At 46.6% G+C, this 15,029-nt stretch overlaps 1 protein-coding gene across 2 annotated transcripts in view; it reads right to left on the minus strand.

Annotated features, from left to right (window-relative positions):
- The window catches only part of MAP6 (microtubule associated protein 6), a 45,505-nt gene that overhangs the window by 14,016 nt on the left and 16,460 nt on the right, over window positions 1-15,029 (minus strand). For both annotated transcript variants that reach the window (XR_008731075.1, XM_055703093.1), the window contains exon 2: window positions 1,363-1,576. Coding sequence is in view for 1 of the 2 variants with exons in the window: in XM_055703093.1 (XP_055559068.1) it covers window positions 1,363-1,576 (214 nt within the window). In the remaining variant the exon portion in view is untranslated. The remainder of the gene's footprint in view (window positions 1-1,362; window positions 1,577-15,029) is intronic.

A 15,029-nucleotide genomic window follows, 5' to 3' on the forward strand; every position in this document is an offset into this window, starting at 1 on the left:
ACAGTCCACAAAAGTGTCTTGCATCCACCTGTGTCTACAGTCCCTAAAACAGGGGTGACATCTTTGAAATTAAGGAGGAACAGAAACCTTCAGCTCCTCCGTGCTGGCCCTGCCATCCTTCTGACACCTCACAAATCTAAGCACTGATAAAGCCTGGGAAGGACTAATAGTTCTAGGTTTAAAACTGCACAGACTGACTCCTTTTATATGCGTATCCTCTGCTACTCCTAGAAAACAAGGCCAGAAGAACTTCATGCCCAGGCCTTTCTCGAGACACGTCCTCGATCTGATCAAAGGCAAAAGTGCTTACTGTCAAAATCTGTGGAGCGCTCCAAATTAATTGCAGGTGAAGATTTGGCTCTTACCATATTGCTCCTGATATTAAGTGTAATGTGGGGTGCCTATAGTTTTGGAGGAAGAGAAACCTGTCCTAGGAAATGACAATGCAAAAACCTCTTTATCTGGGTCCTGCCCTCACTTTTTTTGGTTTGATGTAGGGCACTATTGTGCCTAAAGTGCATCAACCTGTACTAAAGCCCACAGAATCACAGAATGGCTTGGGCTGGAAGGGACCTTCAAGATATCTAGTTTCAACCTCCACCCTCCCTGCCCCGGGCAGGGCCCCCTCCCCCCAGCCCAGGCTGCTCCCAGCCCCCTCCAGCCTGGCCTTGAGCCCTGCCAGGGATGGGGCACCCACAGCTGCTCTGGGCAGCCTGGGCCAGCGCCTCGCCGCCCTCACGGGGAAGGGTTTCTTCCTCATGTCCAACCTAAATCTCCCCTCTCTCAGCTTCAAGCCATTCCCCCCTGTCCCACCACTCCCTGCCCTTGCCCAAAGCCCCTCCCCAGCTTTCCTGTCGGCCCCTCCAGGCACTGGCAGCTGCTCTAAGGTCTCCCCGCAGCCTTCTCCTCCCCAGGCTGCACAGCCCCAGCTCTCCCAGCCTGTCCCCACAGCAGAGGGGCTCCAGCCCTCTGACCAGCTCCGTGGCCTCCGACGGGCCCGCTCCAACAGGTCCGTGTCCTTCTGATGCTGAGGACCCCCGAGCTGGACGCAGCGCTGTGGGGGGGTCTCAGCAGAGGGGAGCAGAGGGGCAGAGCCCCCTCCCCCGCCCTGCCGGCCACGCTGCTGGGGATGCAGCCAGGGCACGGGTGGCTTTCTGGGTGTGAGCACACATTGCTGGGTCATGTCCAGCTTTTCATCCACCACCATATCCAAGGTGGATCCCCAGATGCAGCCAGTGGTCAGAAACGAAGATGCCACATAAAGGGAATGACAGCAGGCAGGATTCAGCCCAGCCTTACTGTGTTGGACATGTCCCACCAGGAACAGTGATGGCACCGAGTCACTTCTGCCACCTTTCTCACCTTTGGCGGTTCTTTGTAGGGTTCGCTGTAGAGAGTGCGTATCCTTCTGCGTTCCAGGAATTTGTTATCAGCTGGAGCAGGCTTACTGGTTTCCCCCTTGAACTGAGCGCTGTAACTGGTTTCATGGATCATCTTCTCCTCTGGTGGCTTGTACTGGGCCTTTGCTTTTATAGCTTTCACAGGCTTGACGTCTACCCAGGGTCTGAACTCATTTCTGAAAATCAAAAAAAATAAGGGATTCAGGAATTAAACCAACAGAAGCATAGTGGTAAGGTGGGAATGGAAATCCCCCATTCTCACCAAGGTCTATTTGGAAAGGCTTGTGCCTCCATCCAGTCAGGTTTACAAAGAAACCAGCTCCCAACAGCTCATTTACCTCATCCAAAACCCATCGACACACTAGGATTAGTTCAAATTAAAATCAATTCTATTAAAATCAGCCAGTCCTGAGCACTAGAGAACCTGCTAGTTGCATGGCAATGGTCAGGTGCCCTCTGCAAATCTGGCCTCAGATGTGACTGCAATGCTTTTTTTTGGAAAACAGGTACTTTTTTTGTCTCTCCAGCTTCACCTCTACACTGAAAACACCTGCAAGCAGGTCCTGACTCTTGCAATTAGGGTGGAAAAGACTATTTAGAAAGGAATACCAAAATTCAAGTTCTCTAACTCAACACAGGACGGACACTTCTCAGCAAACTTCCCTGCAGGCAAGTGAGCTGGGTGATTCAGAAGTGTAAGGAGCCAAGATATCCCAGACACCCCTTACACATGCCTGTAAACACAATTTTGCTTATATTACACCAAATTATATGCAACAGTTTTGTTAAGACTGTAAAGGAACAGTTTAAGACAAAATTGTTTTAAATGTAAATTCAAGCAGAGTAGGAAATGTAGAGTATTGTGAACTATGGCTTCTCTTTATTATCTGATGGTGAATTCTCGAGTTACTGGAAAAAATAACACCCATCTTTCATTTCTTTTGGACAGAGCTGCAACGTTTTGGAGAAAAAAAAACCCAATCACATTTAAAAGATTTTTAGCATCTGCTGGACACATTCTGGTTCCCATCCACAGACCCCTTCTCTTGCCTTTTGTAGTTCTTCCCAACAGTGCACCAACATCTTTCAGTTTTGAAGAAAAACATTTAAATTTTCTCTCTAAAAAATGCCATTCATATCAGGATGGGGATGGAGAAACCCCAAGTGTGTTGCTACTTTAAACAGGTTGTGTCCAGACATAGTCCCAGGTGGTTAGAACCTTAAGAATCCAGTGCAAGCCAGGAGCTATCCGAACAGTGCCCTCCGCAATGGGGTGAATTTTCCTTGGAAATCAAAGCCCTTATTTTAATTTTGGGACCTCTGAGGCAATGGGACTTTTAAGTTGCAGACTCTGTCCCTCCCGCCCTGTTCCACTCAACCACCTTTGGGTTGTGTTAATTCATTTTCAGCCTGGTTTACTAGGGAAACAAACTCTGTGTGAGGGTACTGCCAGTCATTCCCTTCGCATAATAGATTTGAACATCTTAATCAGCTTCAACCAACTTTGACAAATGATCATGGAGATACTCAGCTTTTACTTTTAGGAAGGTAAGCAGTTAGACTGAGTCCAGAGGCTCAGCTTCACTATGGACATACACAATTCATCAGTCACCAGAGGACCCACTCAGATGGGAAGGCTAGGCTGCAGAAGTTCATCTGTTGTCCCAAGGGTCCAGTGACAAATGATCCCTTCATGTGCAGGATCAGTGCAGCTCCCTGCCCACCCAGTACTACACTTCCCATTCACATAATCCCACTGCAAAGACAGAACAAACCTTTCTCTTCCAAGATAACTGCTGGCTGCAACAGTTCCCTGGGTGTTTCTCCTCCTAAGACACCTACATTAAGGTCTCACCATATCTGCAGGGTGACTGTGTCTGGACTTGCGGCAGTCAATATGGCTTGGCCAACACAGTTGGTGGAGCTTGGAAAGACCTTCGCAATGGCAAAGATGACTGCCTTAGGATGAGCTCAATGCCTCTTTGGGCTCCATTAACTGACTAGATCTCCACTAATGGGAATACAAACATCTAGCATGTGTGAAGACACTCACACGTACACCCCTAAATGTAGGTATCTTAATCTAGGAGCCAAATCCCATCTCCAACTCTTTACCCTTAGTGTTGATTTTACCTACATCTACTTTTTATTTCCCCGTATTTCTTCGTTTCCTTCCCCCTCTTTTACCATTCAGCCCTCCCTGGGACTGGATAATACAGCCAAAGGCCCAGGGTTACTGGGATTGTTTGAAGGATGCTATTCTTCATGAAACTGTAGCACTGAATGAGCAGTATGTGAATGGGCTCATCTGTGTCCCCTTCTTTCCCGTTCAGTGAACGTCACCCATTTGTCCACAGACACTTCTCTGCAGTCCATTGTTAAAATATCCCTCCCGCATGAAGAGTTCAGAGAAAAGAAGAGGAAACATCTTTAAAAACCAGGATTACAGAACTGGATTAAAGATGTAAATACATTACTGACAAACTCAGAGTTCACCCTAAGCTGCTCAGAAGATAAGAGGTTTCTTCCTAGGATCCACGTTGGTTCCAAAGTAGGCTATGCATTTTCAATTGCCTTCCAAAAGGAATTAAATCATGCACCAGTTCTCTCTTTTCATGTCTATCTGTCACTCAGATTCCTTCCTAGCAACTTCTGAGCCCGTTGGCCATTTTCTGTCATATTTGTGTCAGAGGTAGGAATCTCCAAGGTAATAATCACAACACCTTTTCTCAAAATCAGTGAGTGGGCACAGGAGACACATCCAAACTGTGTTCTTCAGCTGAGAGAAAGACAGGCAAAACTCATTTTCTCACTCATTCTAAGGCCAGCTGGACAACCAGCCCACATGGACCACCAGGTCAATCAGCAAACCTACAGAACCAGAGACAAAGGATGGAAGCTGTAGTACCGTGCACAGAGGCTGGACTCCGAAGATGGAACACAAACCAGGATTTATTAATTCTGCTGCTCATAAAATGCTGGTATATAGGGAGGTGAGTTTTGAAGCAGTGTGATCGTATTTGTTACCCTAGTGCCTGGCAACCTCATTTTGTGCTGCATTATGCAAACATGCAGAAAGAGGCAGACTGCTCCCTGAAAAGCCTGTGATCTTTGTAGAAGAGGCAGACACATGAGGTGAAGAAAAGGGAGAGAAAAGCCTTGTGCTACCTCTGGGCTGGCAGGGAATGCATTTCTGCACTCCCATGGGCTGGCTGCTGAAATGCTACAGCAAGACATCATGCAATACAGCTGGGCTCTTAATGCAACAACCTATCTCATTTGACTCAATTTGAGCACAAATTCCTCTGGTCTTCTCCGTCCTTGCTTTGCTGGTCTTAAAGCAGATGTAACAATTCTCTGAGTACTCAGCTCTGCCACACTTGGCAACAGGACCCGTGACTACTCTGTGTCTCCCAAGATGACCCTGGCATTGCAGGCCAAGGATAGACCAACAGCTGTTCTTAGAGCATCAGCATGCATCCAGCAACATCCACCAGCTCGGAAACAGCTCAGCCACAATCTTCTCTGGAAGAGGAGGATAGAAGGGTATTCATCTTGAAATATTTTACAGTGTTGACAAAGAAGTTGTCAACATCAGGTATGTCACATGGATTCAGCGCACATCTAGAAATATTATGTTGCCCAGAGAGGTGGTAGATGCCCCATCCCTGGAAACAGTCAAGGTCAAGTTGGATAGAACTCTGACCTAGTTGAAGGTGCCCCTGCCCATGGCAGGGAGGTTGGACTAGATGACCTTTGAAAGTCCTTTCCAACCCAAACCATTCTGTGATTCTATTCCAAATCCTTTCCAGACAAATGTCTGTGATTTCACATCACCAGCTATTACACTAGAGCCAGTTTCTTTCAAGCATGTGAGAAAGCATGTGTGACGTTTGCATGGAGTCCTACTACACCTTGGGTGGACCAGCTACTCCCTGCTGTGATCACGCTGAAGGACCCAGTGTGCCCAATTCTGCATGATCTGCTGTCCAGAGCTTGCAGAGGCAGTAGAAGGAGGAGAGAAACTCAGATCATTTACTACAGCTACGTCTGGTGCAGCGAGCTGATCTCAGTGCCTATTTTTGATATTCAGGCAACTTATAAACTCAAAAAAAAAGTTACTAGAATAGACACGGGCTGTTCTGTGCTGGTTGCGTCAGTGCCCAGAAATTCAACTTACCATGGTTAATTAGCACAGAAGTACTAATTTCTGTATCTCTCTGACTCCACCACAGATGAGTGAAGGAAAACAGCCTATTGGGAACTACCCTTGAAATATGTCAGCTCCTGAACTCAGCCCAACAATTGCCCAACAATTTACTAGTTACCCTGGGCCAAACACGTAGGCAGGAGTGTGCTAGCAACTTTGCAGCCTGAATCACCATGTTTAAGTGGCAGGCACATTGAGTTTACTCACGCAAAGTACAAATGAGGTGGCAGGTGCCCTGCTTGGGGTCTGCATCTCTATTGATTGTAGGGATGATGGGGAAGTCTCAGGAAGGTGACCTAAATCCCCATTCCAGGTCTGGGGACTCTCCATCAAATGTCTGTCTGATACTGTCCTAAGTCACCACGAGCTCATGTTGCCCAAGCAGCACACAGCACTCCTACAGCCTCTTAGGGCAGTCATACTGTGCTATCTGGAACTGGCCTGATGGTCTAGGATATTTATGTTGCTTTATAAATTTATATACTTCTTATATGCAGCAAAGAAGTGAGAGGAAAAGCAGCAGCTTTAAGAGCTGATTTATATTATTTATTTAATTTTTGTTTGTTCTGGGAATACTAAACATCTGTTCTCTAAGTTTTTGTAGAATCACAGAACAGTCTGGGCTGGAAGGGACCTTCAAGACCAGCCAGTCCCACCCCCTGCCCCGGGCAGGGCCCCCTCCCCCCAGCCCAGGCTGCTCCCAGCCCCGTCCAGCCTGGCCTTGAGCCCTGCCAGGGATGGGGCACCCACAGCTGCTCTGGGCAGCCTGGGCCAGCGCCTCGCCGCCCTCACGGGGAAGGGTTTCTTCCTCATGTCCAACCTAAATCTCCCCTCTCTCAGCTTCAAGCCATTCCCCCCTGTCCCACCACTCCCTGCCCTTGCCCAAAGCCCCTCCCCAGCTTTCCTGTCGGCCCCTCCAGGCACTGGCAGCTGCTCTAAGGTCTCCCCGCAGCCTTCTCCTCCCCAGGCTGCACAGCCCCAGCTCTCCCAGCCTGTCCCCACAGCAGAGGGGCTCCAGCCCTCTGACCAGCTCCGTGGCCTCCTCCAGACTCATACCATAACGGTTGCTCCTGTAAAACTAAAGCTAACCTTGGTTTGGAGAAAGCCGCTGCAGTTTTGAGACTGCCCTCATGACTATTTAACATCCCAAAGCCAATTTGTGGCAAAAGTGCCCAAAAGTTATAAATTCTGTCTGCAATCTTAAATAAGCCCTGAAAATGTTATTTTCCCCTATTTTAAGAACAAGAGGTCATAGTGATGTCTGGAGCACCACAGACCACTCCGCACAAAATTAGCTCTGAAAATACTTCAGGAGCATGCTAAGACCCCATCCTAAAAGAGCTCAGCCCCAAAGCTCACCTTAAATGTGAACAAAAGCCTTTGCTCACACTGCAAGGATGGGTCATGAGCACCGACTAGCATCAGTGTGGATGTAGCCAACAAGGCACAGCTTAGTCCAGCTCTGTAATTCTTTATATAAGGGATTTTCATTGCTTTTAATTTTGCTGAGGAGGATTTTAAGATTTGCTATCTTGGCATGAAATGGACGCGTTGAACTGAAATAGCAGCAAATTACGCGTTTCCTAATTTTCTGCCTAGCTCAAGTCCCAGCCTTGTAAAGAATAAGAATTAATTCAGGAACCCAGCACTCACCTGAAATGGAAATCAAACTGAAACTCAACAAAAAGGTGTATATGAGGCCTAGGATGACCTTTTGCAAACCAAGTCCAACACAAAAAATTCCCAGTGAAGATAAAAGTTTAGCCATCTACCCACCAGATGAGAACGCAGAGCTGCATAGGATGGGGCAGATGTTTTAGAAATTAATAGGTAGAAGATCTCATGACAGTAGCCTGGGGACATGGTGGTCTGATCTTTACCCATTAAAGCCAAGAGTTGCTCTCCACATATATCAGTGGATACCATGCTGCTCTTGCGTGGGGCTTCATCCACTCTGGTTATGTTATTTTAATTGCATTTTTCCCTTGGCTGAGGCTTGCTAAAGGTGGTTGCAGGGGAAGGTGACCTGAACACCCCCCTGCATCCCAGCCAAGAGACACGGGGTTGATGTGAGCCCCAAGCTACAGCATGCAGCTGTCTCTGGAGATGCTCACCAACACTCGTGTAGGCATTGATTGCCTTCATCTATTGATGCCAGAGCAAAGCCAAGAGGAAAAAGGAAGGGGAGACAGGGCCAGGTTTAACCACTTCAAGGCTTCCACCTACTACGAAAGACTTTGAAGGCAGGTTATGTTTGTTCAGAGCGAGCACAGGATGTCCATCTATTCTGCTGACAGCAGTTTTACTGGCACTGAGCCAGCCCAATTCCGTCATCTTAACATGCAGAAAAGGGAGATTAGGAACTTCATGGTGGAGTCCTGCACAGGGATATTTCTAGCTTAATACGGAAAACTATGGCTCAATCAAAAATGAAAAATATTCACAGTTTTCACTGGGGGGAAAATCCTTTACAGAATGTTTGGCCTGAAACACTTCATTCATTCTAAAAGTAAAAGTTCTTTTTCAGTTTCTTTAATTATTTTCCATCCCTTTTTTTTCCTTATTCTACTCAGGACAATACAAAAAGACTATGAATCCCCTTATGAAGCAACACATCAAACTGCCTTATAAGGAATATTTCAGAACATCACATTTCTCTTCAATATTCCTCTAAACAAAACAACAATGAAAAAATAGACATTTGGGCCAAACTAAGTAGCAAATTTGTTTGGGATTTTCAAATTATTTTGCGTTTCTGCAATAGAGAAATAGAGAATTTGCTCTCAAATATTCTCCAGCTCCCTTTTCTGTCTTAATGCAGGGAAAGAGATGTTCAGTGAAATTAAACAGTGGGAACTCCAAAATCAATGATAACGGCTGGTTGAACTCTGGAACACAATGCCAAAGGAGGTCACTGAAGCTCAGTATATAATGAAATTTAATTAGTTCATGGTTGTTTAGATGGATATTGAGAATATTCAGAGTTCTCAAAGGAAATTTCAGCAACACATCCTTGAGATGATACTCATTAACACTGCTCTTCAGCATTTAGCTGTTCTCTACAAACTATGGGCCAAAGCAGGAGCTATTCCACACTGCAGGAATCTCCTCCAACCTCCCTCCGGTTGTCTGGTCCTGGCTGCGATCAGCCAGAAGACACTGGAGTAGCTGGACTGTAAGCCAATTCTGCTCAGAGAGGATTGCTCACATGACAAGCATGCACATAGCTTGATCCTAAAGCTGTTCTCTAATGTGAACAGAAAAATTCCATTCAGACTTAGAATAAACAGGCTGTGTATCCTCCTGCAAACACAATTAATTTTAAAGAAAAGCCTGATCAATGGTTACTGTTCTGCAAGAGCCAAAACATGACTCCTAACACATTTTCAGCAATAAAGAAACACTGACCCATGCTGAGGTCCCTCATGCAATAGTAAATGGCACAGTGTGTTCTTGCCTCCCAGAGAAGTAAGTCTAAAATCCTGGACCTGGATGATTCTATGCTGCTCGACACATTGCTTCACCCCAGGACACTGGCTTCCACCATTTCATCCCAACTCTCACCCCAGCCCCCTTTGGTTGAAAGGTCAATTCCAACCAGCTCCTACTGCAATGGTCTTGTCAACACACACAATATGACACAAATACAAGAACCACCTCCGTCATTGTCTGCTGCATCAAGTGCCCTGTCCCCCACTCCTACGTGGATGCTTAATGACAGCTTTATCCTCTAGTGCCCATGCTATTCTCTTGTACACAATAATTTACTGTAAGGCTGCACTGAGACTATGAATGGTATAATGAAGCTCCTGGTGCCCAAGATTATTTTCTCCCAAACATTAATAATCAACCTCTAAGACATGCGCGCACACACACATCCATACATGTACACAGAGCAAGTCAGTGTGGATGAGCCAGTATCTAATGGTGTACAAAGGCTGAAACAGTGACATATTAATGCATGCATTTGAAACTTGGACAATGCACAAAGGAGTAAGCGTGAGCAGGATCAGGAGGGACAAGTATCTGTGGGCATCCTTGGTTAGGGCCCACCAAGTACAGCACTAGCATAAAAGAGGAGGAAAGTGCCAAGCCTTCAACAAGGCGACTTCGGTACTGGCTGAAGCAGGCTATGAGTAAGATAGAATTTATGTCCTGAAAAAGGATGAAGTCATTTAGCAGAGCAGAACCATGGTGCAATCCATTTATAAAGGCTGATTGAATCAGCTGCCCACAAATCATGGATATTGCTTTGCCTGAGGGCCACAGAGCAATGCCTTCCAAGGAAGCAGAACTATTGTGCATGCTGTCATGTCAAAAACGTCATAAATACATGACTGCAGGTGATGGTGAACATTGCAGAGGGCCAAAGAGCTGAGAGAGCAACATAGCTGTGGGAGAGTAACAGCTTTGCCACTGCCCATGCACAGACAGTTGCTACTCTGAGCACAGAGAACTGAGGACCATCCGTGAGGAAGAGCCAGCCACTGGGACACTGAGCAGCATGGAGAGGTCCATGTATGATAGGAAAGGGTGAGATAAACCCCCACGCTCAGACTAGGTGGCACATCTGGGCACCTTTGACACGCAATGTCCGTTTTGTGGACCTCAGAGTAAAACACCAGCACCCCCAGGATCATCTCCTTCCTTCCACCGCTACCTTCACATTAACGCTACTCTACAGCCTGCAGCATTCACCCAAGTCCCTGTGCTCAGCCAGCCACGGGGAAAGCACAGTTTGAGCCACACAAAGGATGTCCACCAGCATCTGCTACAGCCCGGCAGCCCAAGGCCCTCCCTACCTCCTGATAGCTAAACCCAACCAACAGGAAAAGCATGGACTCTGGGGAACATCACACCAGGAGATCCCACTGCAGAAATGCCAGAAACCAGGGAAAGGTCCATCTGGAGACCTGGAGAGAGGTTAAACCCAGTGATAGCCGAGACCTCAGGAACCCTCCTGGTGTGCGAATCGCAACCGCATGGAGATTCACCCATTTATACCTCTCTGATTCTGCCTCGACGTTATAAGCTCATGGGTCCTGCTAAGGAAGCGACACATGTTGGCCATTCCATACAGAAGCTTCTGTGCTGTCCTCATACATGCTTAAGCCTGTAAAGTTGGTGTCACCAAGGAAGCCAACCAATGCAGACTGCTAGGAACACTCCCAGCGTGATCACAGCCTGACATTTCTGAGCTTGCTTGCAGAAATAAACCATCTGTAAATGTCATGTTCACTCCTGGAAAATGGGTCAGGTCAAAGCTCTGCCAATATCCCATTTAACGCACTGTATGTCTGTTCTCCAGCTGGCTGGAGTAAGAGCAGTGTCTCATCCCTCTTGTCCTCCAAACCGGCAGATGACTGTGAAATTTGCCACAGGGTTAAACAAACAAAGCAGCTCATAGCACAGACACTTTGACGTAGAAGCATCTTTATCAACATGGTGCTGTAGCAAGAACAGGATTGGGAAAAGTGTTGCCAATAGTCAGATCTGGATAGGCTGGAGAAACCTCAACAGCATGAGAAGAGCCAACGTGCTCCTGTGAAGAGTTTGCTGGGCCAAAGAGCATCATATACCTGACTCCAAGACAACATGGGACAACTGCACACCTGCATCAAGGTATGGACACATGAATTAACTAAACTACGCTCATCCCTCAAGGTCCCAGGGGAAAAACATGTTGAGAAGAAACCATCATAGTGGGAAAAGTGGAGGAAGTTGCAAAGACAACACTGCGTGGTAAATTCTGCTCTTCTTCAAGTGCAACGATTTTTCAGTGCAACTCATGTGAAGTGCAATGAACTCATTCAAATATCCGATGGGATACAGAGAAACAGGCAGTGCACACTGGGTGTGTCTCCAGCTAAAGCCAGCCTGCCTCTGCCCATCCCCACGCAATGTGGCACACTGAAGCTGTGCTCCGCTGGTGGCCTCGCGAGCCTTTGGCTCCAGTGGGATTCTTGCTAGAGAGATGTTTTCAGCACCTCGTTTCTAGTGTCTGAAGACACGAGAGGCGAATTAAAAATGTATTATTTCAGTTCAGCGAAACACTTCCAGCACATGCACAGTGGCTCTTAGCTGCTACTTCCATGTAAATACGGGCATAAGTGACTGCCTGAGTCGGAGACTGGTAGGGCAGGCGGCAGAAGCTGTACGGGAATCCATGATGTGACTTGTCAGTGCGGCAATCTGGTGCAGCAAGATGTGCCAAGGCTGAGGAAAATGAAGCACTTTAGGTCAAATGAAGCAACTGCGTTTCACAAACTCATAGTACAATCAGACCACACCAGAGATCCAGCAGCAGGATGGGGAGGGAACCCAAAGGCACCCCATCACCTTCAGCAATAGCAGGCCAGACACCTACAGAACCGAAGAGCTGCTGCCCAGGGAGATGAAGGTTGGCGCATAGAATCTTATCATAGAATCACAGAAGGGTTTGGGTTGGAAGGGACCTTCAAGACCACCCAGTCCCACCGCCCCTGCCCCAGGCAGGGTCCCCTCCCCCCAGCTCTGCAGAAATCTTTCTTGGGAGCTCTGGTGCGAAGCCCTTGAGCTCATCACCAGCTCCTGTTCCCTAGATCCTGGCCCTTCTCCAGGCTGGGGATGCTTCAGTGATGCTGCAGTTCAGCTGCATAGGAACCGCAAGGTTTGCCCTTGAGGCAAAAGATGGAGACGAGTGGTGCTGGGGATGACAGGTAAGATTTTGTCTGAATTTATTCAATTATCATCGAAATCACAGATGCGGAAGGATGGGTCTCTCCAAAGGAAGGTCAGGACATAGCTGTCTGACATGAAATAGCTCTTCTGTCACAGCAATGCTATTTGGCTAGCTGTATTTTTCTGCTCCCTTCAGGGAATCATTACTTCCCTTATTTCTGTATTTCTAATGCAGCTCAAAATTAGCGTTGCCCTCTGATTTTATTTCTAGTCTGCGTGACAGCGTAATCGCTCACCCTGGCACATGAGCAGAAGTAGATTCAGCAGTAAAGGGAGTAAAGGAGGAAGATGGTGAAACTTAAATAGCAGCTATTGTTTTGCCACTGCATTGATGACTCGGAGCATTACTATTTGCTCCTCACTGTAGTAGCTACTATATGACTGTATCTGAATACCCTTCACAAGATGACTGGGCACCAGGCATCCTAGGAATCATACACATAAAATATGAAGAAACTTGTTAAGTCACAGTCTGCATTTCAGTTAAAATACGGAAGCAGTTCTATTGCTTTCTGTTGCTCTGTTCAGACCTAGTCACCTGATTCCAAAAGGTTTACATGTCTGAGATGGCAACAAGGCAAATGCTAGGAAAAGGGAGATCATGGATCAGGATTCCCATGAACATTCATGGAGGAGGCACTGAGGAACAAGGACGTTGACCACTAAGTACAAGAGCAGTAAACCAAGCCCCATGGCAAATTTAGTGCCCAGAATATGTTGTATTCAGGTTTTTCTTTGCACTGGGCTGGAGCAGTAACATGCTGCTGAAAGTCCAATGCAAAGAAAATCTTGAATACGACATATTACTTCTGTACATACTGCCCATAGTAGGTAAACGCATGGTCTATCCCTGCCGTCTCCTGGCAGCATCCCCCCTCCACCTCAATGATCCTGCAGAGCTGATGGAGATGCTGATGCAAGGTCACAGCCTCAGTTGCTGCTCACACCAAGATGTATCTCCAACGTGCCTATGGGATAGAGAAGCCTGCAGCTCAGCTTAGAGGCCAAGCAACCAGGATGGCCTCTTATTTTCTGTGAGACCACTGAAACCTGGGTGTTGCAACAACCAGGTATCTCCTAACTGATCTTAAACTTCAGTAACTCAGAGCCTCTAAGCTAAAATATCGTCTGTGAATGCCGAGTGTACACATATGCTTAAGCTCCAAAGACACCCAATTTTATCCTTTTCTAGTCTACAAAGTAAAACATAGGAAATAACGTATCATCCAAATGTCTTTCATATATATACATATATATGCTTTGGATGCATAACATCTTATTCTCAGAAAAGGAAAGAGAGTTCAAATCCATGACACTTTATACAGCATTCATCTGCAAAGCATGCTGGCGAGCGGCCACCCATCCCCACCGTACAGAGGCTTGTGGTTTCCCACTGATGGGTGCAGATATTTTTTGCAAGAACTACTCTGGCAGAAATCCCTTGAATCCATCAGCTGGGGTACCAGGTCCAACACAATGAATATTTCACAGCAAAAAGCTCTGCAGCTTGATAAGCTGCATTTCTACTGTGTCCCACGAGGCAGTGCAACAACCACACAGCCTCGAATAATGCAATACAGAACGTGGATGAAGGCAGATGAGCCTACATTTGGTCTGATCACCTGCCTCTGCCATGTGTGTTTGTGTATGTATTTGAGCTCGTGCTATTTCTTTACAAGATTTTTATATATATAATGAATCTAAAATATTTTTTTAGCATACAAAAGAGACAGCCAGTTGCTGGCTTTGGCAGAGGGCTTAATTCTGCTTTCCATTTTACATCTTCCTGTGCAACGTACCCATTCAATGTTTCTTCAGTTGAAATTAAGAGGTTGTCATTGTTTTTAACTGGAAGAACCGTTAACAGAGTTGGGCATGAACTAAGCAGGTGAAAGAAGAGAACTGAGACTTGAGCAAGCATCTTAAGATAAAGGATTACTGAGCTAAGGAAGAGCAACAAAAAGCTGAGTCAGGTCCCCACCCCTACCCCCCACCCCCTTTACCCTTAATACTGCCTTATTTCGAGGGCTGCAAAATCTAGAGGTAAGTTTGATTTGTGCTGTGGATGATAAGGTGCAGAGCTCCTGCTCCAGAGTTTGCATGACATATGCAGAATCACTAGGGAGGAAGCACAGAAATTACACTGAAATTGCCCTGGGGGCTATGGGGAAGGATGTTCTAAAAGCACCACGGAAAGAACTAAACTGGGCTGAGCAGACAGGCGGAGAGTTTAGGGGGTCAGTGTGGGAGAACTGGGAGGTAGCAAGGTTTCCTTGGGAAGTGTCCGAAGTTTAATATGCCTGTGCATCTTTTTAGGAAGCCCTAAAATAGACCACCACAAACACCAGGGCTGTATGCATGTGATGGGGAGCAAGATTTGGTCCATTAAAGTGTAATACTCAAGTCCATGCCACTTCCAGTTAACCCATCATTCTTTTAGAAGCTCTGCCTGCTTGCAGGTGGTACAAAAGGAGATGAATTGTAGGAAATGAGAAAACTAGTGTAGAAAATGCTTGTCATTTTCCCACCCCACCTCTGCAAGTTTGGGAAACCACCAGCATCACTTGTGCATCAGTAATGATGTAATGGGGAGACTCTGGCTCTCCAAGAACTGGATTAGTCCCATGATATTGAATCAGTAAATACTGGGATCATCAACACTATCTCAGGAGAGTCTGGGAGACAACACAAGGCACTGG

The sequence above is a fragment of the Falco cherrug genome, chromosome 2 (assembly GCF_023634085.1).
Source record: "Falco cherrug isolate bFalChe1 chromosome 2, bFalChe1.pri, whole genome shotgun sequence".
In the NCBI taxonomy this organism is placed as follows: Eukaryota; Metazoa; Chordata; class Aves; order Falconiformes; family Falconidae; genus Falco; species Falco cherrug.